This window comes from Panulirus ornatus, chromosome 57 (genome assembly GCF_036320965.1).
Source record: "Panulirus ornatus isolate Po-2019 chromosome 57, ASM3632096v1, whole genome shotgun sequence".
Classification (NCBI taxonomy): domain Eukaryota; kingdom Metazoa; phylum Arthropoda; class Malacostraca; order Decapoda; family Palinuridae; genus Panulirus; species Panulirus ornatus.
In genome coordinates, this window is record NC_092280.1 from 28,397,954 (window position 1) to 28,420,953 (window position 23,000).

The window sequence follows — 23,000 nt, forward strand, 5'->3', positions numbered from 1 at the left end:
ATGATCTTGACAATACCTCAGAAAAAAAACTAACAATTTCCCAGTAAAGTTGTTGTTAGTCTATGTCAATATTACTTTCATATTCTAACAATATTATGATAGCAAATGTAAAATGCAAATACCAGACATTGTTACTACCAAAGACTAGCGAATACACCTACTAACCCGACACACACACACAAGCTCGAAGCAGTATCGAAACTTCGCTTATCCATTAACGTTTCATATATTTGTATTGACGATTTTCGTTATATTACGAGGGTTCTGTTACTAAATAGATTAAGTTTCTCGACTGTCTTTTTTTTTTATCGGTTGTTAAATCGTTCTTATGATTTGTTTGTTGCAACAATGTAAAATTCCCAGTTGCTTTACGTCGTTCAACCCACCCTTGAATTGTGAATGAACTGCTGAAGCACATCGACTGTCTTTTCTTACCTGACGGAAGCATTAGGATATATATCTCCTTAATCATTAATATCAGATAGAACCTATAAAGATTTTGCATTTACTAATCTACTCGAAAGAGGAAAAAGCTTCGAATATTTCCTATTACTTCAACGTGTGGGTGATTCAGTGTGCTAAGAACGCTTCACGAGACTTCCAACCTGAACTTGTAAAGGTGAACCTGGAACCTACAACTGTACCGTGTGATTCAGTTTGCACTGGATCTTGCTGCAGTAAGTTGGTGTAGTGTCGCTGATATTTCTTTGTGTGTGTTTAAGCAATCGAGGATCATAGGATATACGGTGTGGACAGACCATTTGGCATTATGCGTAGCACATAACTGTGATGAACCTAAATTGGAGGCTTTCCTGTAAGCTTTTCCTAGACTTTCCCGTGAAGTGTTATGTCAGACTTGACAGTCGTGCTGAAATTGGCGGTTTGATGAATGTGGGCGCCTAAAACTATGGACAGCAATAAGACTCGTTCTAATTGGAAACTGCAGTTGTCTCGTCTTATTTCCTGATATATGTAGGGGATTGTGAATGTGTGTTCAGTCCTTTGATTCTTACTCACAAAACAGGTTTGTTGAACACTTTTCGTACAGTAGAGCCAACAATCGTTACTGTAATGCAATGTGTGAAGTGTCATTCATGTTTGTGGGATATTTACATAGTTTTAAGAGTTTAAGGAATAATATGTGAGTGAATCATTGCATGATTCAAACAATAACAGTACGACAGATATTAGTTCGTCAGTTCGTGATTACCATAACGATTGGTCTAATGCTAAGTCATAGTGATTAATGACCGTCATACTTATCTCGGGGCACTGTGAAGGACATAACGAAGCCGAAGATAATAACTTTGTCTAGGTTGAAGTTACTCGTGAAGACCATTCTGCTTTTGTTAAGGTAGGGTCTGAATAGTCTAGAGCAGGACGAATTTTGTGCAGGTTTAGTGTAGAAATTTTACGAAAACCTAAACCAATCTAAGTTTTACACAGGCCCAGGACTAAAATAATTTACAATCTTACAAGGAAGACTGTTTTATAGGAGTGTAGAGAGTTCTACTCTTATGGAGTCGTTGTTGCCACAGCAATTTGTGATATGAGAGCGTGGGATTTTCCTGTTTCTTATCAAAACCAATCTTTCAATATCAAATGAATAGTTAATCGGCAGATCATGAGGGAAAGGGAAAAATGGGTTTTTTAAGATACTAGATAGACTACTTCAAATCGCATTTTGTGGGTCCTGTAATGAGTAATGATTCGTTATCAAAACTTTACTCAAGAGATCCTGTGATTCGTTTGGTTGGGAAGGTAAACGGTGAGTTCAGATATATACAGAGATAGAGGAATCTAACTCTGTGGGATAGATCTCATAATAGTCTTAAATCTATATAGATATTTGAAACTCTCGATACATAATCGTAAAACTTTGATTCAGTTGTATTCAGACGTTACGATGCATCAAGGCATTCATTGGAATACATGAAAAATGAGCATTTCTTACCCTATAAATAAGTTTTTTTTGTATAACTGCTAATTTCGGGTTTTATATATTCATACGAACCGAATAAAGCTCTATAGAATCCCAAGCGGTAGGTGAATCTTGTCTGTCAGCCAGTCGTAGGACCGTCAATTTTGAGGACATTGTCTGCTGTTGCTAGGTTTAGATAGTGTTAAGAATGAATTATTTCCACTAGTAGTTCATTTTGCCTACCCCATAGTTTGTCTACTTCAAAGCCTTGTGCAACTTCCAGAAAATTTACATAGGAGTTTGTGCTGCAGTTTGAATATGTCGATGTCAACTCTACAGTATACGGAATCATATGGTACCAGTTTCGTAAAATTGTGTTGAGAAAACTCGCGTCAGTCTTGTAAAATTTTACCCAAACTTTGGGAACTGTTGTTCTTAGAGACAAGAAGATTCATGGTTTAGGATGCCACTGTTGATGGTGAATGGGTACCTTCCTTCTCCCAACAAGGTGTGCTAAGATCAATATTTGTCATATATATATATATATATATATATATATATATATATATATATATATATATATATGATTTATTGCCTGTGACCAACAATCATCCAGACTTGTTCCCATACATGTTTCTATTTCCAGTTCAATATATGGTTACCCTCCAGTATGCATACTTTCCGTTGCGTACTAAGATTAAAAGCAATGTCAGAGATTAAACAGATATTTGCAAGAGTATATAAGACCATTTCCTTTATTTACAGAGGCAAGGGGAGACTTTCGTAAGACAGAAGTGGAGGGACAAACTCGGCCACACGCGGATCATCTACTTGAAGGCTAAGAAAAATCCCTCTCTTGGTAACAAGTAAAGTTTGTATTTGCTCATCTTTATGTTCTCTGCATTTTTCTGTCTAGTCTTTCTCTTCTACATTTGAGGAGTAAATGCTTATGATTAGCAGTTCCTCGTATTTGCTGATATTGTGTTAAAGTTTAGTCTAGACTATCTCGTTGCATTCATTCAGTAGGATACATTGATGTGTATTGATGTCACGTACATGGCATAAATAATCTGACGAGGTAAACGGAAGTGGCATGATAAAAATAATAGCATGGATCATTATTATATTCCAGCTGCCTCACTAGATAAGGCTACACATGACTCTGTAAAATCCTCTACACATACACACATGCTGAGTCAGGCTTTTCCCTTCTCAACAACTGCCTATATTGGCGTCCCGAGAGTATGTTGCCAAGCTGACCAATTTTCTTTAAGGTTTTCTGAGAAAACAGTTTAAACCCCGCAGAGCACGAGATGCATGAATGTTGCGTCTTGTATACTGCTTTCTGATCGATTTGTTTAAGGGGATGATATGAACGGATAACGAGTCATGTATGTAACCTTAGGCAATTATTTTTCTTGAAATTACATTATCGGTGGTTGTGTGACTCGTTGTCCGAGTCCAAACTTGTCGCCAGAGCGGGAAGTATGCGGAAAGGCGAACGACAACAGCTTCCACCCCAGGAGACGAGAAGCAAACATAGCAAGAGAACATGAGCGCCAACAGAATATCAACCTCAGGGGACAAGAAGTGGTAAGTCATACGCGCATTGGAATTCGGAGTTGTCGGACGTAGAAAGTGTTGCCTTTCCTTGAGGTATAATTTCAGGTGAATTGCTCTTTCTTTAATTTCATGTATATACCGTATCTTTCAGGGTAGTGTATCGCTGTATTTGCCGTAGTGGCATTGACACCAACTACCATAGGGAAAGTTGTTAGATCCACTTTAATGTCTTTTGATGAAAATAAGGCTGGTTACTCCAATTGTTTTTCTTATGTTGGTGTTGCCGTCAAATTGTCATAGGATTCATGTCTGTGCATGACGATCCATGTATAATATAGAGTCATAGAAACTAACGAATTATCTTGTTTACTTCCTTCTCAGAATAGACCGGCAGATATATTGGAAACTCCCACTGGGATGTGTTGCTATGCTACCTTAGGCGAACGGATTTCTTTGCTTCATTGGTAGAGCTTTTGAATTTCCGTAGGGAGTTCGTCCTCGCTTTTTTGCAATTCATTGGTTGGTTCCCTTACTGAATATAGAGTTCGTTTCCGATCACCCTACTTGAAAGACTGATTTCCGGACAATTTGAACAAATACCTATTAAACTATTGAACTCTCGTTTACTGTAGAAAAGGTGAAGGAAATGAGATAGTTATTCAGAACTATCAAAAGTCGTAGGTATTTTCCATTTAACGTGCAACTTCAGCTTGTGACTTCACTCTTGGTAATTTATAACCTTGTGGGCAAACGCTTTACCTGGAACGAGTCGAACTACTCCTTCGAAGCGATTATCATATGAAATGGTTTACTTCTTAGTGATTGAATGGAGTGCTATGGGTACATAGTTTAAATGTCGGTAAATGGTTTATCATGGGAACGATAATGGCTGTCTTTGACATAAAGAATTGAAATAGAAATAGTTTTGTTACATGTGACCAAATATTTACACACGAAATACACAAAATCATTGAACTCCTTAATACAGCTAAGTTCCTCTCCGACGAGTTCTACTCGCGAAATTTCCAAAAACCTCCTCCATTATTTCCAGGTGGGAAATATTGAAGACTCTGCAGTGTCTGTCAGTGCATCTGCATAACTGCTCGGTCCTCGTAGTTTTTCAGATCTCATATCGTGGATTAGTGGCATGTATGCATGCAGTAGCATGAAATGTAGTATGCACGTCAATTCATGCTTAACTTTGCGTTCCTTTTGAGGACAGATATAATTTGTAAGTGCTGTACATAGTTTTAATATAGGGAAAATGTTTGACATGGAAAATATGTAGTCGTTTATCATTCACTTGCATAGATAAATGACTTATTGGGTATGCATTGGTCATTTAGTAAACCACGCTGCTAAAACAGATGTATGATTGTTCTTTCAGTCGTATGAGTTTTTTTTAGTTTGTGAATATTAGAAATTGCCATAATAGTACAAGCTTCAGTACAAATTTCACTATTAAGATCATATCACTGTTAGATCTTCAGTTTATTCTCTTCTAAAGTTCTTTTAATTACTGCATAGCTTCCATACAGAAAAATACTAAAGTAGAAATGTGAACCTACCATGTGTGCATTGTATACATGTGAAATGTGGCATATTCTCTTTCGTTGGGCAGCAAACAAATGGACGACTGTTACCGTACATGAAACTCATAATTGATTTACCTAGTACAAGTATTTACCAGATTTTGTTTAGTGCATGTTTAAAAAGTTGTATAATTGTTAGTGATGGGGCCCCATAAGTTTAGTACTACTGTAAACATAATCAACAGTAAATTTATCTTTAGAATATTTTAAACCTTGTTTGAAACAATATCTAGTAAAACTGCCATTGAAGTGTGTTAGCTTCGTGATGAAGTAGTTTGTTTTGTACACAGCCACGTCGACTTTAATTAATTGAATTCACTCATGATTTACCTGTATTTGATTATTCATATGCTAACTGACCCATTCTTAGTTTAGACTTTAAATTCTAATACACAAAAGTACCTTTAATGTCCATGGTATTTTTGCAATTAACTATTGAATACTTATGTACTTGGACTGTGACGAATGTTTTGTATCTGGGTTAGTCTATCTTGAAGAGAATTGCCTAATCTTATCGCCTTCATATCTACGTTGTGGGATGATTCTCAGGCGAGGGAAAGCTGACTCACAAACCCCGCTGCCAGACGACATCCTTGTTTGAGGGTCCGTGTTCCCTCTGTTCGCAGTCTGCAGGAGAGTCAGTGTTGTGAGGTGGTATAGTGTCTATAGATTTGATCCAGTGATCCAGTTTTGTAAAATCGAGAGACGTCATGGAAGGGTAAAGATATGTTTGCCTTTGTGTGAAATATATAGAGGTAACAACTGCGTAATGTCAGAGCTTGGAGATACTGTCTTGCTAAAGTTGAGTATCAAGAATGTTATCACTTGTTTACTGTGATGTAAATTTAGAGGATGAGCTCATGCACAGTATCCCCAAATGTTTGAAAGTCGCAAAACTTCTATTTGACATGAAAACAGTAAGCAATATAATGCAAAACCTACGTGTACATTATAACTAGCAAGTATACTTTTATTTGCGGCAAATAATCAAAGCATAAGAAAGAGTACATAACGTAATAAGATACTTGAATATATTTGGAATGTTAAGGAACTTTTTTAACAAATTTTTGCTGCTTTGACTTCATGCTTCTAGAGTAACAGCCTTCTCGCACAAGCAGCGAAATTGATACAGGATAATGTCAAAGAATTTAAATCTCTTATGGTGTGTATTTGTCCCCGGTGGTGTAAGGTCTGATATTTTCCTACCAATGAATGTATATGAATATGCGTGCTTATACAATTAGAGTGTTTGGTGTGAGTATGCTGACCTTGTGCCACTTGAGAGAGTACAGATTCGCCAGTACCCAGCCGCGTTATCTCCTACCCAATTGTGCGTCGTTTGAAATTGGCAAATTATGTAACAAAGTACTATGGAATCCATGTGTGATGTGTCGTCAGTAGAGAGTATGTTAGGTTAAGATATTAGTATGTTTTGTGTTGGTAAAATGTGAAGGAGAAAAGAAGGGTTCTAGAATATTTCCTTGGGGTATCTTATACTTTTCTTCCCAACCATACCATACCCTGGCCTCCCACCACGCCGTAGATTCACCGTACCGTTGCCTTTCACTCCACCATAGTCTCCCACCAGACCATAGCTTCCACTTTGGTTTAACCATTAAAGCATATATATATATATATATATATATATATATATATATATATATATATATATATATATATATATATATAATCATACAAACCTCCAACAGCCATGATCGAACCCGGGTTCGATCATGGCTGTTGGAGGTTTGTATGTTCTTTGAAGGTGCGCGTTCATATGCACTTTATTCGTGTGTGTGTGTGTGTGTGTGTGTGTGTGTGTGTGTGTGTGTATATATATATATATATATATATATATATATATATATATATATATATATATATATATATTAATGATTTCAATACACAGCCTTAGTGATGTATAGTTTGATGCTTATTGGCTATCATGCCAAGGTTGAAGGCCTTAAAACAAAAATTTCAATGATTATGTAATGTGATTATTGATTAGTTTATCCGCCGTTTCTGCCTTAGGCCTATCGACTGCTTGGGGGGGGGGGGGGGTCACCAAGGCCGTTAACGCTTAGCGACGACAGCCAACAACCGTAAAAGAAATTCTAACATTTATTTTAAAGATGATTCTAAGATCATATACATTCGCTTTGTATGTGGCCCATATTCAAGTGTGTATACGAGGTAAGAATCACTTAGCCAGGGCTTGGTAAGGACTCTTGACAATGACAGGCCCTTTCTCCTGTGTGCCGGATGAATAATAAGTGGGGTGAATATATGCAGTGTACAATGACAGGCACAGGGCACCACGTGTGTAACGTAAGCCAAGGCTGAATAACAAGTGAAGGCCACCCCGTGTCTAACCATAATCTAGTGGCCTATTTTTTTTTGTTATGCGTATGAATCGTTTACGTTAATGAACCCCACATTTACCCCCTTCTTTATGGTCGCTTTATTATCGACGGGCTAAAATTTAAATGTTTCGAATCACGCTACGCAACTTGCACTCTATTTCCTACCAAGAATAATACCATTGCAAACCGTAAGATCCAAAGCTAATTCCGTTGCGTAGTTAGACTAGTAATTCAACACATAGTGCATTGACAAATAAAGTTACAATTATGTGAAACGATTTGGTCATTTTTAATGAGTATTGTCCTCGTTTCATCTCGAAAACAGAAAATTCCAATACTCTTTCTCATTCTGCTCTCAAGAACTTCTTACTAATCATCCAATACTTTTTTTTCTGTACAGATATTCATGGAAACTTGTGGATGGTCACTTAGGAGAGAAATTACGCAAGGAGTTACGTGGATTCTACAAGGACTTCCTACAGATCAACCCGGGTAATCTGGTGATGCCCACCTACTACACAGAACACCAAGAGAAATTCGCGAAATTCCCCGTGAAACAGGACGATGTATGGGTCATTACCTACCCAAAGTCAGGTATTGTAACTATGGGTCTTTATGACTCCTAAGCACTCTGTTATCCTTCCTGTATATATGTCACTCTCACTATGTATATGTACTTCACTCGTGTACTTACCCAGAGCGTGGAAAAACTTAGCTTTATGATTAGTTTAACCTTTTACTATTATGACATCCCATTTCTGTAATAATTACTAAACATCAGCTGTGTATTTTCAGCTGAATAGCTGCCAAAATCTAATAAACTGTTCTTTATTTATCTGTTTATTAACACGCATAGGTAGGGCCCTACCAGTGCAGTGAAGAGAACCATATCCCGTGGAAGGGTCTTGTGAATAAAAATGATGCCTGAATCTCTGATTAGGTTGAACCTACCTTGATGAAGATAGGAGTATGGTGAAGATGAGGCAGTGTTGAAGATAGGAAGTAGTAAAGATGGGGATTCAGTGAAGATAAGGGGGCAGTGAAGATGATGGTGTACCGAGTATGAATTTAATGGAAATGTGTTTGCAGTGATTGTATGGGTGTTGTGATGAGGGTTTAGTGGGGATGAGAATGAGAGTAAGGGTGTAGAGATGTACTTTAGTGAAAAGGCCTTCCGAAGATAATGATAAGTTTTATACCTGCTTGCGTTTCTCACCTAAATATTGATAATAATTAGACTAATAACCTTGGTATTAGTAATGATTTTCATTAGTGATAATTTTTCAGGATATGGAGTTTCCTTATCCTTGTATCACCTAGTCAGGGGAAGTGGCTTGTAGTGCCTAATTATGGGAAATCGGCTGAGGTAAACATATCCTTCAACAGGTACGACTTGGATGCAGGAGGTGGTTTGGTGTCTGGTTCGAGGCTTCGATCATCCGGCTGGCTCTCAGGTTCTCATGAGACGATTCCCGTTTTTCGAGTGAGTCTTTCGTCAGTTCCTGCGCTCGCACTGCCTTCTTGTGTTCCTCTAAGTGGACACATCTAGCTGTAGTTATTCAGCAGTTTAATGTTATAGTTTACTGGTGTGTTGGTGTTTAGATACATACTGTTTAGTGGATACAAAAAAAAAAATCTAAATATGTTCTCGATGTGTTGCTCCTTCTTGAGCCTCTAAAAGTAATTTTCCAGACATCCTGTATCCGCAATTTTTGTTTCTACTTCTCAAATCATAACTGGGATAGAGCAGGTGGGATGCGCTAGTGGCGAAGGACATGGAGATCGGCCTGGGTCAGGAGCCTGACGATCCTGTTATCCCGGGTAACACATGGAAGATCATTGCTGCCATGCCCTCCCCAAGGACCATCAAGTCCCACCTGCAAAAGCCCCTCCTGCCGAAGATGCTCTGGGAGGTCAAACCGAAGGTTAGTCACTTCACAGTAATAGTCTTATCACTTTTTGCCTTAAATACACAATGTCAAGAGTCTCAAATTGCAAAATTTAGGTAAAAATAAAGATTTTGTATAAATGTTATTTATTAAAGCTAAGGGATATTTAGAATTGGTGGTTATTAAACCAACATAACCGTACAATATTCCTTAAATATATGTTGCATATATTTACATACTTGACATCCAACTGCTAGATGCCTCTATGTTAGATATGTAAATTAAGTTCTTTGATATATTTTGCTTTGAGACTATAAGTAGGTGATAATGTCTGGTAATACAATGTGCAGAATATGTTAGCCTAAATTCATTTGTAACTGTGTTGATATTTATATCAAAGGTAAACAAAAGTTTTAATGCAAACTGATATACATCAGTAATCTAGATTAACAGTGTACTGTATTGGCATAAATCTATACAGTACTTTGTGTTAGAGCTTATTTTTCGTTAATGAATTCACTCTCTTTTAAATACTATGTAATGCATTGGAAGCACGCCATGAATATAGACTGGAACATAATTATCTCCCTCTCAGCTTAACTGTTGTACAGTCAACTTTGCCTTATGGATGAAAAAAATTTCTTGATTGGCTCTAACGTTCAGGTCAAAGACCAGATAATTGTATCCAAAGGTTTTACGATCTTGCTCAAAGGTCGTCGTCGTATAGTGACGATTGACGAAGTGTGAGTGAGGTTCTGGTCATCTCTGCAGGTGGTGTATGTGTGTCGTGACCCACGCGATGTGTGCATTTCGTACTACTTTCACTCCGTCAAGCTGGACGGCTACAGAGGCGAACTGTCAGATTTTGTGGAGCTGTTCTTGGGGGACATGCGTGAGTACTGCCTTGTCTCGAGCTTGCGTTAAGATATTTTTTATACATATAGCATCTGTAATTTATAAATTTGCGATTCTTATGATGTAATATTGCTGTATTCCGCCCCACTCAGTGGACTGGTAATCTAAGTTAATGGCTTGCTAATCTTTTCCTCGCCCCACTCATGTACTAGTCGCTTAAAGATCTTCTCTTTACCCATTATATATGCTCTTAAAACTTTCAAAAGCCAAAACTAATGTTTCAAACATTTGCTGGAGAATTTATGATGTTAGTTTTGCTGTAACGCTCTTGCCGTTTGCGATTATTTCGGAAATATGATATGGATGCATAGTTACTCTTACGAAAAAATGTTAAAGAAAACGTTAAGAATAAGAGAAAACCGAAAGTGAATATCTATGGGGAACTTGTAATCTTTGATGGCCTGATTTTAGCCCGGAAATACACTACGGAATAGTTTCGAGTGAAATCTATCCCAAAGAAAGAGGGGTTACCTGACACATGTATATGATATCAGTTTTTGGCACAAAATTCTGTTAGTTTTTCCAGCTTGTGTTTTACTTGGGGCATCAGATAAATAGGTTTTGTATAGTTAGAATTGTAGTCTTTACATTGCTGGGGAAAGAATCGTGCAAGGCAGATGTACATTTTTTTTATTGAGTGCCATACAGCACAGTCGTCGACAAACAGTATTTAAGGTTTCTGGGGACAGATGCTGGTGTCAGAATATCACTGAACATGATCATAAAAACAGTTGGGCTTAGCACACTTCCTTGCGGCACTCAATTTTCCTGCACAAAAGTGGCGGATACGACGTTTTCGTACGTAAGTTTGACGGCAAAATTTCTATCTAATAAGTCTTGGATAATAGTTAGTAAATTACGTCAAACCAAAAGCATGTAGTTTCATTAGGAACCCAGTTTGGCAAATTATATCATGGGCTCTTTCAATATCAATAGCATTTTAACAGGAATTGTTTCCTATCTTAATGTATTTCAGCAGGAATTGTCTTCGGATGATATAACCAGTCTTTCGTGCTGTGTAATGATAGGTGACCGCAGGTGGAGGAGAGTCTTCTTATTTCTGTATAATTTCTGTATAAAGTTTCTAACCTATTTGAGTTTCCCCAAGTTCTGTGGTCTCCATTCTGGACGCATACGCTGGACTTCTGGCGTGCAAGAGATGAGGACCACATTCTCTTTATACGCTTCGAGGAGATGAAAGAGGTAGGACGAGATGTTTTCTCCTTTGTTTTTTGGTTTTTAGTTGACAGTTTCTTTTTGCTTGAGTCTGGTCTGTCTTTAGTAGCAGCGTTGTGAAATCATGATCCTATTTCGTGTTCTGATAGATCTTATGTATTGAAAATTCAAACCAAGGAATGCCATTTATTTTACCTAACTGATGCTCCCATGGTAGATTTTGTAATGAAGTGACACTCATGGTCGTTATATATATATATATATATATATATATATATATATATATATATATATATATATATATATATTTTTTTTTTTATTTTTTTTTATTATACTTTGTCGCTGTCTCCCGCGTTTGCGAGGTAGCGCAAGGAAACAGACGAAAGAAATGGCCCAACCCCCCCCCCCATACACATGTATATACATATGTCCACACACGCAAATATACATACCTACACAGCTTTCCATGGTTTACCCCAGACGCTTCACATGCCCTTGCTTCAATCCACTGACAGCACGTCAACCCCGGTATACCACATCGCTCCAATTCACTCTATTCCTTGCCCTCCTTTCACCCTCCTGCATGCTCAGGCCCCGATCACACAAAATCTTTTTCACTCCATCTTTCCACCTCCAATTTGGTCTCCCTCTTCTCCTTGTTCCCTCCACCTCCGACACATATATCCTCTTGGTTAATCTTTCCTCACTCATCCTCTCCATGTGCCCAAACCACTTCAAAACACCCTCTTCTGCTCTCTCAACCACGCTCTTTTTATTTCCACACATCTCTCTTACCCTTACGTTACTCACTCGATCAAACCACCTCACACCACACATTGTCCTCAAACATCTCATTTCCAGCACATCCATCCTCCTGCGCACAACTCTATCCATAGCCCACGCCTCGCAACCATACAACATTGTTGGAACCACTATTCCTTCAAACATAAATTATATATATATAATTTAGCTTCGTCCTTTTCCAAATTTGCAATAACTTGAGATTTTCGAGGTGTTTGATGTACATTGCTTCTATCGTGGTGAGCCTTACTTAGTTTCATATCAGACTTCACTTAGCTCTATTTGCTTCAGCCTGAGAGTAGAAAACAGGATTTTAAGTGGGAGAACATAATACAATATCCAGAATACAAGTATGATTATCTTTCTTTTTTTGCTGTATTCTTTGACTGGGGACAGGACCTTCCTAGCGTGGTTCGAAGAGTTGCTTCATTCCTGGAGAAGACTGTGAATGAGGAGCAAGTGATGCGGATAGCCGACCACTGTTCCTTCGGCAGCATGAGCAAGAACAAAGCCGTCAACAATGAGGACCTTTTATCGGCAGAGAACGAGCGATCCAAGGATATAAAGTTCATGAGGAAAGGAAAGGTAACGAATGAACTTGGGAAGACATGATCAATCATTTGTTTCAGTTGTATAGCCTAGGGAAGAATGAGGAGAATCAATTATTTGTTTCAGTTGTATAGTCTAGCTTTAGCAAAAAAAAAAAAAAAAATAGTTATTATAACTTATTAATCAACCCTTGGACCCCCATTGATGGAATTCTTGTGGTTTCAAGGTGGGGTCCTTCGGGGCGAAATGTTACTCAGCAATGCTGTGCACTTTTCTGTACTCAGACGATGGTTACAGCCTCCCTGAAGGTGACATCTCGCCCGTTTAACGTTCGGGATTTGCATACACCATCCTAATTAAAAAGAATTGCTGAAGGAAACATTTAATGAATAAAGCAGAAAACATGATTTAGCACATAGTAAAAAAAAAAAAAAAAGATGACTTGCTAGCACTCGGTAGCAAAAAAAAAGTAGAGGAAAACAGAATAGTTAGCTGGGTTTAAGTTAATGTAGGATGGAAACTGTTAAAGATGAATTTAAGAAGTTTCTTCTAATCTGTCATAATTTCTTTGGTATTCTTGGTCAAAACTGCCGAGTTCTTGGATAATGTGCATTAAACTAGTATTGTGGCATTTTTTTTTTTTTCTTAATATACGTGGAAAGGAAAATTAGGACTTGTGTCTTTCTACAGGTGGGAGACTGGAAAAACTACTTGACGGAAAAGCAGCAGAAGGCCTTCAAGGAGTGGACAATGAAATGCCTGGAAGGATCAGACTTCCCCTACTACCAGGATTATGAATGATGTCCCTATCATTACACGAAAGTACACTTGGGAACATAATTCATTTTCCTCGTGGTTTTCAGCATATATATATTAAACTGTTCAGCTTGGTGGCACCTATGTAAGTAACTCTTGTTACACACCCACCTCCCTTGTCAAACCTATGGGACCACATCAGTAGTACACCCCAAGACTCATCCCGCATCATTTGTACAAAGGGTATTGGAAAATTTTCCTGTTTCCACACTTGTATTATAGATGGTCATGTTGATTATTATAGAAAACTTTCAATATGTGTTTTAATTGTAATGGATTGCTGACAGGCACTCACAAGAACGGCTGTCTTGTTTTTCCTGTCTAAGTTTTTACTGTGTAGGTATCATTTTTCTTCCAATTGTGGAATTTGAAGCTGCTTAAAATAAACAAGAATTCTTTATCATCACTTCCGTTATTTAAAACTGACACATATTCTTAGTTTTCATAATGACAGTATTTATAATCTCGTCTATTTTCCCAGTACTAAGCCCAGGGTAAACTGTAATGGCACTAATTGGTGTTATATGATAATTTGATATGTGGAAAAGTAACTTTCAGAACGTATGTTTGACTCGCATATCACATGAATTTACTTTGGATGAAGTGATTGATCACATATTTGTTTTCTAAGTATTTCTCATATACATTCTTCAAAGCAAGCACCTGATCCACACATCCTCTACCACTTCTGAAACCACACTCACCTTTATCCCCTTTGCCTTTATACAATGGCACTATGCATGCATTCTGCCAATCCTCAGGTACTTCACCATGAGCCACACATACATTAAATATCCTCACCAACCAGTCAACAACACAGTCACCCCCTTTTTTAATAAATTCCACTGCAATACCATCCAAACCTGCAGCCTTGCCGGCTTTCATCTTCTACAAAGCTTTCACTATCTCTTCTCTGTTTACCAAACCATTCTCCCTGACCCTCTCACTCCACACACCACCTCAACCAAAACACCCTACATCTGCCACTCTATCATCAAACACATTCAACAAACCTTCAAAATACTTGCTCCATCTCCTTCTCATGTCACCACTATGTGTTATTACCTCCCCATTAGCACCTTCACAGATGTTCCCATTTGTTCTCTTGTCTTACGCACTTTATTTACCTCCTTCCAAAACGTCTTTTTATTCTCCCTAAAATTTAATGATACTCTGACTCCAACTCTCATTTGCCCTCTTTTTCACCTCTTGCACCTTTCTCTTGACCTCCTGCCTCTTTCTTTTAAACATCTCCCAGTCATTTGCACTATTTCCCTGCAAAAATCGCCCAAATACCTCTCTCTTCTCTCTCACTAATAATCTTACTTCATCCCACCACTCACTACCCTTTGTAATCTGCCCACCTCCCACGTTTCTCATGCCACAAACATCTTTTGCATAAGCCATCACTGCTTCCCTAAATACCACCCATATAAATGCACCTTTCACAAAGGGTTCCAGCATTCATTAAAAAGTTGCATTTAACTCGGGTGGTTTCTCAAATTCGAACATAGCAGCTCCAAAAATGCCCAATTGGAATAATAGTGAAACAGTAATGACTATTAATCCAAAACTAATTTATTCAGTCAGGGCTGATACATAATTTCATGTACATCAGAAATAATAAACATTTTACCATTAATAGAAAAATAAAAATTACAACTGGAGTGAGATCGGGCATCTGTTTTCTCAGACATATAATAATAGCACATAAATGAGACACTCATTCACTCACTAAAACTCCATTTCAAATTTCTCTTCCAATGAAACTTCTTTCATCCGAAAAAATAAATACTTTTATCCTCATTCATGAATTCCAAACACAGATATTCTACACAATTCGTTGGTTATCTATCACTAAAGCATTCATTTAATATGAAATGTTTATGGGAATATAGCAATATACCAAGAAGTTAAACTGAAATGACAGATGACCCTACATCTGAACAATAAGAATTTCAAAATTCTCTTGAACACTTAAAGACATTTGGAGAGGTTTAAGTATATTCTAAAAACTCTACTATATGTAGGTTTAGTCATTAAGATTGTACATGTTTTTGGTATGTATTACATGATACAATAACTAATTATTTTGTCTTAAAAAGCTCCCGCATCACCAATGTTTTGAAGACATGTATGTCAGTGTCCTGATTATTTAATTTGTGGATAGAATTTATTACATTTCCACTAAAGAAGAAACAATTCCAAAACATTATAGCTATATACACGTACTTTATTACACCCTTCATATGACATCATTATATTGAATTTCTGATTTTACATTTGGATAAACCCCTACAATTGTTACAAGCAAACCCTCATTCATCTGATGTATTACCAACCTCCTCACTAGATGAGTAATTTCATCTGATAAAAGAACCACTGCCCCCACAACATGCCATATCAGCAGAGATGCACATTACACATTTTCTGACAGGTATTTTAGGAAAAAATACTGTTAAGGTGTACAGATTATCGGTAAAACCTACTCATGCTATTATTTTAAAAGGCAGATATAATTTTTTGTCATCCTTTTATAAAACTTGTACCAAGTCTGGTCATATCCCTAACATTACAGATTATTTCTAATGAAACACTGGAGGAGGGCTTTAGCAGATTCCATCTCAAAATACTACAAAGTTTCATCCTATAAAAGATTCCCTCTTTACATAAATCAATATTTAACAAGAGGCACTTGCATTGTATGCCACATGAAAATAAAATCGGATTTCTTTATTCATAAACAATAATGTGCAAAATCTAATAAGTTTGTCGCATTCATCAGGGGTACTTATGATGTATGAAGTTTCTATCTTGTGTTGTTCTTCAGTTACCATGCAAGCAACATCAAAGAGTCCTTCCTACTCTTTTGTAATGGCAGAACATAAGATTTCATTTATATGTGACTGAAGGCTATTTCATGTCTGAAGGTGCATTAAACAAAGACATCAGACTATTATGATTTCTGTAACAGCAAAACAGTTTCCACAAGACTGTGCAGTTTCAAAAAATATTCATGAGAAAATGAGTTGGCAATAGCTGTTGCAAACAGCTGCATACAATAAAGCCAACACACTATACAGTATAAAATAATACAATTCTTAACAAGAATCATAAAAAATTGACAAAAATCAACTTATCACAAATGAATTGGCATTCAGTGTTGGTTCACTTAAAAATAGAAAGGGATTAGGTATAAAAATATAATTGGAAAATTTCAGGAACTATACCAATCATGAACATAGCAAATGGCACAAAGAAATGGTGGTTTTATGTAACCACCTCTTTAATGATATTCCTACGGTCTGGGAAAACCGAGCTGTAGTTCCATCTTTATAACAAATAACACGACAAGTAGAGTTATTGGCAGATGTCCAGATGACTGCCACATATGTTTTTAATCTTTATTGGTATCTCATATGAGAAATGTCAAAGAAACTTCCTCAAACCAAAATTACACCAATATAAAAGTTAATCTGCCTAGCAGTTTTTGACAAGCCAAAAAGCTGATGTCAAACAATAGGTCACTACAACTACTAAACCACCTAAACTATTGACTACAGGAAACTGATTAACCTAACCAATAACTCGCCCACTAGGTAAAAAAAAGAAAAAAGAAAATAACATTCTCTGGGAAATGACCCTATTTCACTTTCAAGCCAAATTCCATATGTCAAAATGATGGATAATGAGAATATGAAAGTTAAAGGATGATCCAAAGATAGTGAATCATGGCAACAGCTCAGCCAGATGAGTTAAATATGGTGACAAAGATGAATAATTCCTTAACAATTTTCATAAGTAGGATAGACTAAGGCCTGAAAATTAGGCAACAGACCTGCCTGTACTTCAGATCTGGTTTAAATCTATCTTACATTATCACTATGACAAAAGTGACAAACAAAATCAAAAATGCCCTTCTTGTTAAATGTGGTATTGTTCCTTAGAAAACTCTCAAAGTTTACCACATTACAAAGCATTAAAACTTAAAAATCAAAAATTTAAAAAATATTCTACACGTACACATAAATGCACTACCAAAGTCTTCGGTGAATAATTTGCTATAAATAGTCTCAGAAGCTCTATGATATTTTTGAGTAAAGCTATAATGTTGTAAAGGTTTATGTATTTTCTACACCCAACTTTTGCCAGATTTCTAGTTTGGCATGCAGTGTCATGAACAAGTTAAATGAATGATCTCCCATTATATTGGTACAAACATTACTTACAATATCATGAGGATTTTTTAAACAGTACAGCTTAGCACCACTGACATGAAAAGTTTTTAAAGTTATTCAGTAGCAGGACAACGAGTATTTGTGCAATCTGAGCCACTTTGATAAATAAATGTCTACTGACTTAAGTATTCAACCTGAGTTAAGGTGTGCAATCAAACAGTCATGTGAACTAAACATGATTGCACAAGACTAGAAGTCTGTTTAGTGATGACAGAAATTAATCAAAACAATTTGCTTCTTTCTGACATTTTCAAACCTTCTAAATCACAGACAAGTTTATGATTAGGTTTACCAATCAGTGAGAGCTACTTTTCTTCCATTCAGGAAACTTTATTCCTTCTCACAGCTCCTTCTAATATCCTTTTCATTAAAAAATATGATTTTTGCCTCTATTTCTGGAATTCCAAGACATTTTTCATCTAAGCCTTGCTTGGAAAAATAAAAGTGAAAGTTTCCTTCTGAAATCTGGAATTTACATGCAGCTCCTTTACAGTTGAAATGAATGTGCCTTGAATAAAGGTAACTTTCAAAAAATCAGTATGCATTCAACACATTCATCACATATAACTAAAGTGAGAAAGAAGACAAATGCTTCGAGTGACAATAAAAAGTAACACTATACCTGTGCTATACATCTGAGTTATCAACTCTACATCAGATCTTCTACAGATAACAAATACAACTTTGCAGGAAGATGGTTATAAGCATACAGAAACAATGTCCTCTTAAGTAGATCCAGAACTACTAGAGAGATACTCTTATTAAAAAAAGGAACAAAAATCTACCAATACCTTCTGGTCATACTGAGTTCCATGCCAACCTAGAGAACTGTACTAATTACAGGAGCAATGGTCTGGAATGTCTATATTCAATATATTCTCTTCTTGTTTTTTCAGAAAAAAATGCAATTCTTCCTATCTCCTCAGATTGCTGTTAGGCATTTCATAAAGTTTTGCTCAGGAATAAAAAATGGAATAATATTTACACCAGAATCTGGAAGGTACATGGAACCCCTTGATTGTCAAATAAAATGTGCTTTGAGTATTGCAGAACATTTCAAACATACCTCAAATAACTATATGCCTCTTGTTTCTTAAGCACAAATAAAGATGAAAATAGAGGCAAGTGTTTCTCTTAAGTGACGCCAAAAACATCACTGAATATCTATGGCATTTACGTGAGCATTTTTGTTAGCTTTAATCACTAGAATGTGAAAAGAGTAAATGCCCAGAGATATGGAACACCTATAGTATAGCTTCCATGATGCAAATGGATATGTAGACATTAATAGAAACACTGCAAACAATTCATGTCAATGATGAAGATATGAATGAACATATTAGACAACCCAATTCAAATCCATTGTCATTTAGAGGTAAATTCTTCTCTCTGGTATAATCTAAAAAATTTCTATATCAGATAAAAATATCTGGGATTACATTAAAGCCTAAAATTAGCAATCTATAGGCCTATATAGCCTATAACTGCTTGCATCACACATATGAATCTAACTACATATGGCACCTGCATATGAAATATAATATAATGCAGATCTCAGAGCAACATCCAAATTAGATAACTATTCTATCCTCTTAATTAAAACAGTAAGAATTATGTATCTCTTTTATAAGTATATCACATCCATCATTTACATAATCAACTGCATTTGACAAAGCTATCTACAAATTATTAACAAAATAAGAAAAGAATGTCTGTATATATGACCTACCTCATTACACTTCAACTCAAATTCATGATCATGTAAGGAAGAGTAACTTCTGTGACATTTCAAGCTGCAGATATCACACATTTCATGGTGTACGAACCAACATCGACATGGTTTTCATCAGCAGTAGATTGCTGTGCCCTTTTGAAAATACCATAAGAATTAAAGCACTTTTCCTTTTAAGTGAAAATATCAAATTACAGTATAAAATGATCTCAGCCTAACAAACTGAAGCACCTTTTGTTTTCTTCATCCATGATGACATCCCCCAACAAGCATAGTACAAGTTACAACACACTTTACTTCTCAAAAATATTCTGAAGTATTCTTATCTGTAAATGATGAAGGCTGGGTTTTATCAACAATGTAAAGTTGTAGAGCTTTCGAGGAAACAGTAGCATACAAGCTATAAACATATTTCTTACACTAATAATTTCATAATCCTAATCTACTTCCCCATCTTTTTCATTCTCAATGAAGTGCACATGATATTCTTTCACTGAATATGAGGATAATACATACATGATATTATTAAATAACTTTCATGTAGATTGAGTGACTCCATGAACAACTTCCAACAAATTACCGTACAAGTTACAGATAATAACAGAGTGACCCAAAAAGTACTTGTGACATAAGTCTATGGCAGTGAAGAATCATTTCTAATACAGCACTGTGAAGGAGGAACATTCCAGTTGTATTTATAGGACTTGAGAACCTGGAATTGTTCTCTACAGAGGAGACCAGTGGCCTTCAAGTTGCCGAATTTTTCATGCATATGTAAAGTACTCTGCTTGTGTGACACCAGATGTTCATTATTACAGCCCCGGGACTTGTACTCTGTATCGAACCTAGTGTCATGCACTCGATGTACGTCCAAAGGAGCCAACCACGTTCCAAGAGATACATCTTCATTTTTGTAAAGTTTTAAGTACTTTGAGTTTGTGGCAACAAATGTAACAATATCAGAAGAGAGAACATATCCACCACCTAATGCATAAGGTAAATATCGGTCACACAAAACCCAGTCTTCCTCTTTCCAAGGACCACGTTTCTTAGGTGTTGAACGTCCATCAAAGAATCCCCAATACAGACGTTGTTTATATGGCACACTCTTGAGTTCCCTATGAAGTTGTGACAATTGAACATATGTATCATCATCACATTTCATTAAAAATCGAAACTTAACATTGAAATGTATATACACAAATGATGCCAAAAGCTTTTTGGTCAAAGCTTGGTAGGAGTCAATTACATTATTCAACAACATCATATCTCCAAACCTTTTTTGTTCAGATTGGATGGTTGTGTTCAAGTCCTCACTCAAGCTGCCTGTACCAAGGACAAAGAAGTGAAGAGTATCTGGTTTTTCTTCGCTAAGCCATGTCTGTCTAATCACATTTCTCTGCTCTATGTTAGCTGGAGCACTTAACAAGACAATGACAAGAAAAACACTTTTTTCTGGGCTCTTATTGTTTCGACCCCACATTCCAAGCCAACTATTTGTATCTTCTACATCTATACGTTTGATCTTCTCAGTACACTGATGAATATCACATCTCATTGGATCAACAGACATCAAAGTCATCAAACTACCGAGTATAAATGCTCCCACACAGGACAAAATGTACATGGCATTGCGAAGTGGCCTCCTGCAGAAGGGTAACCCAGCAGCACGCCGCATCATCCTTGACAAAGACATACACAGTAAGTAAATATTTCAATAATCTTTTAAGTCATATAACCTCAGGGCCCCATTATGTAATTTAATGGTTTCTGCAGCTTCAAGGCTGCAGTACAGTCAGTAGAGAGGAACTGAGAGACTCCTTTGGAGTGAGAAGTTCCTTGATAAGATTGTAGTCCTTTTAGTCCACTGACGATGATACAACCTCACCAAAGTTAACTTTTCACTCATAGAATTACCTCCGGCAGGCAGAGTCCGGTAACACAAAATTTCAATATAACAACAAACCTGCCAAGGAATATGAGAACATCATAAACCTAATCTAATCAATATAGTCTGTCATTTGTAACATTCACACCAAAGTAACTTACTTAAAATTCTCCCTATTTTAAATATCAATTTATTTCTACATCTTTCACAAATGAAGACCAACAGCAAAACTTTACACAACAGGACAGCAGTTAGTAAACAATCACCAGATATCCAAACTGAGTAAATACAATAGAGATTTGCAATGAAAACAAAGAAACTATGCCATTTATCTACCAGAAGTGATAGCAGAATGCTACTTCCAATATTCAGTATACAGTGACTCATGTAGACTCTTTCCTAAACACTGTTGCTAAGCATCATACCTCTCACTGCATCATAACTCTCACTTACTAATGTAGTAACACAACTGACTACATAAAACTTAATCAATTAGAGAACACTCAGCCCTTTTCTACTAAAATGCTTCTGTAAGTGGACCTGCTAGTCAATTAATCAAACCTCAATAAACAACATACATTTGGTTTCAAATAAGGTTTTTTAAAATAATCATCATGCCTACAACTTTGCATTGTCTGATAATGTAAATGATAAAGAATCAGTTTAGCACCACCTGCATGATTTGGAGCATTTTTATCTATCCTATTAATATATATCCTATTAATATATAAGTGAATCTGGGGAGGGATTACACGGAGGCAAGTGGTTGGTTGTTGAGTCAATTATGATTACGAATCAAAGCAGCTTTTTGAATTACAAGCGACATGTTACCAGAGTTCATGAACAAATTTCAATATTAGATATCTTAAAATATGCACTAAGCCACAAATAATCTAACTTATAGAACTGTTTACCCCTTACTACAGTATTAAGTAAGAACACAGACTTTATCTCAGATGAGGTTCAATAAGTTCTGGTGTAAACATTATTCATAACTACAGAGCTTGGGGCGTGACTGGACTAGAACTGAGCTATCATGAAGAACTAGAAGAAATGCTGATGCCATAAGTGGATGACACCTCTCAGCAGCCTAGACTGTCCTCTTTAAACATTATCTTATATGGGTAACTGTCCTGTGTAGCGGCTGTCCTCTGGGAAGCTGGTATCACTTCTGCTCGTATGGGTTAGCCCTATTCAAATAATATACATTTATCGAACTCATCAATATATCTTCAGCCACAAAGAAGTAGCATGAATTCCATTACATCGACTTTGTGAATCCTAAATTCTTCAGAAATGCGAGACATAACTTACTTAACCTAAAGCTTTGGCTTGGTTGGTCGTCCCGATGATTGTTTTGATGGTGAAGGAACTTATATACCCTTCATGACATTGAGATATCAAAAGTTGATTTCCCTTGACTTTCCAGTATATATGAATTTCATCTTATTTTTTTGAAATATAGAAAATAACGCATGAAAATTTTTTTGAAATATGAAGTATATTTAAAACTTAAATAGTATTTTGTAGATTATGTGACTCAAGTTTAATCTAAAA

General features: G+C 36.4%; 3 protein-coding genes across 7 annotated transcripts in view; 2 read left to right on the plus strand and 1 right to left on the minus strand.

Moving 5' to 3' along the window:
• Window positions 1-3,509, plus strand: part of LOC139766352 (uncharacterized) — a 27,618-nt gene extending 24,109 nt beyond the window's left edge. The window contains exons 9-10 of one of the 3 annotated variants that reach the window (XM_071694876.1): window positions 2,687-2,792; window positions 3,399-3,509. In XM_071694876.1, the coding sequence (XP_071550977.1) occupies window positions 2,687-2,763 (77 nt within the window). In that variant the 3' untranslated portion in view covers window positions 2,764-2,792; window positions 3,399-3,509. Of the gene's footprint in view, window positions 1-2,686; window positions 2,793-3,398 lie in introns of those variants that run through there. The other 2 variants (XM_071694877.1, XM_071694879.1) reach the window with 2 other exon arrangements.
• Window positions 3,396-15,672, plus strand: LOC139766357 (luciferin sulfotransferase-like). 3 transcript variants are annotated; one of them, XM_071694889.1, is made up of 8 exons: window positions 3,396-3,514; window positions 7,840-8,033; window positions 8,826-8,922; window positions 9,190-9,364; window positions 10,100-10,220; window positions 11,352-11,446; window positions 12,617-12,805; window positions 13,460-15,672. In XM_071694889.1, the coding sequence occupies exons 2-8, from the start codon at window positions 7,943-7,945 to the stop codon at window positions 13,568-13,570; spliced, it is 879 nt and encodes a 292-aa protein (XP_071550990.1). In that variant the 5' UTR covers window positions 3,396-3,514; window positions 7,840-7,942; the 3' UTR covers window positions 13,571-15,672. The 3 variants fall into 3 exon arrangements, with proteins under 3 accessions (XP_071550990.1, XP_071550989.1, XP_071550991.1); XM_071694888.1 differs by lacking the exon at window positions 3,396-3,514 and adding an exon at window positions 5,636-5,794; XM_071694890.1 differs by lacking the exon at window positions 3,396-3,514 and having other exon boundaries at window positions 7,875-8,033; window positions 9,185-9,364.
• Window positions 15,673-18,132: 2,460 nt separating this feature from the next.
• Window positions 18,133-22,836, minus strand: LOC139766356 (beta-1,3-galactosyltransferase 6-like). The gene is made up of 2 exons (XM_071694887.1): window positions 22,758-22,836; window positions 18,133-21,237 (listed from the first exon to the last, which is right to left on the minus strand). The coding sequence occupies exon 2, from the start codon at window positions 21,234-21,236 to the stop codon at window positions 20,190-20,192; it is 1,047 nt and encodes a 348-aa protein (XP_071550988.1). The 5' UTR covers window position 21,237; window positions 22,758-22,836; the 3' UTR covers window positions 18,133-20,189.
• Window positions 22,837-23,000: the final 164 nt, after the last annotated feature.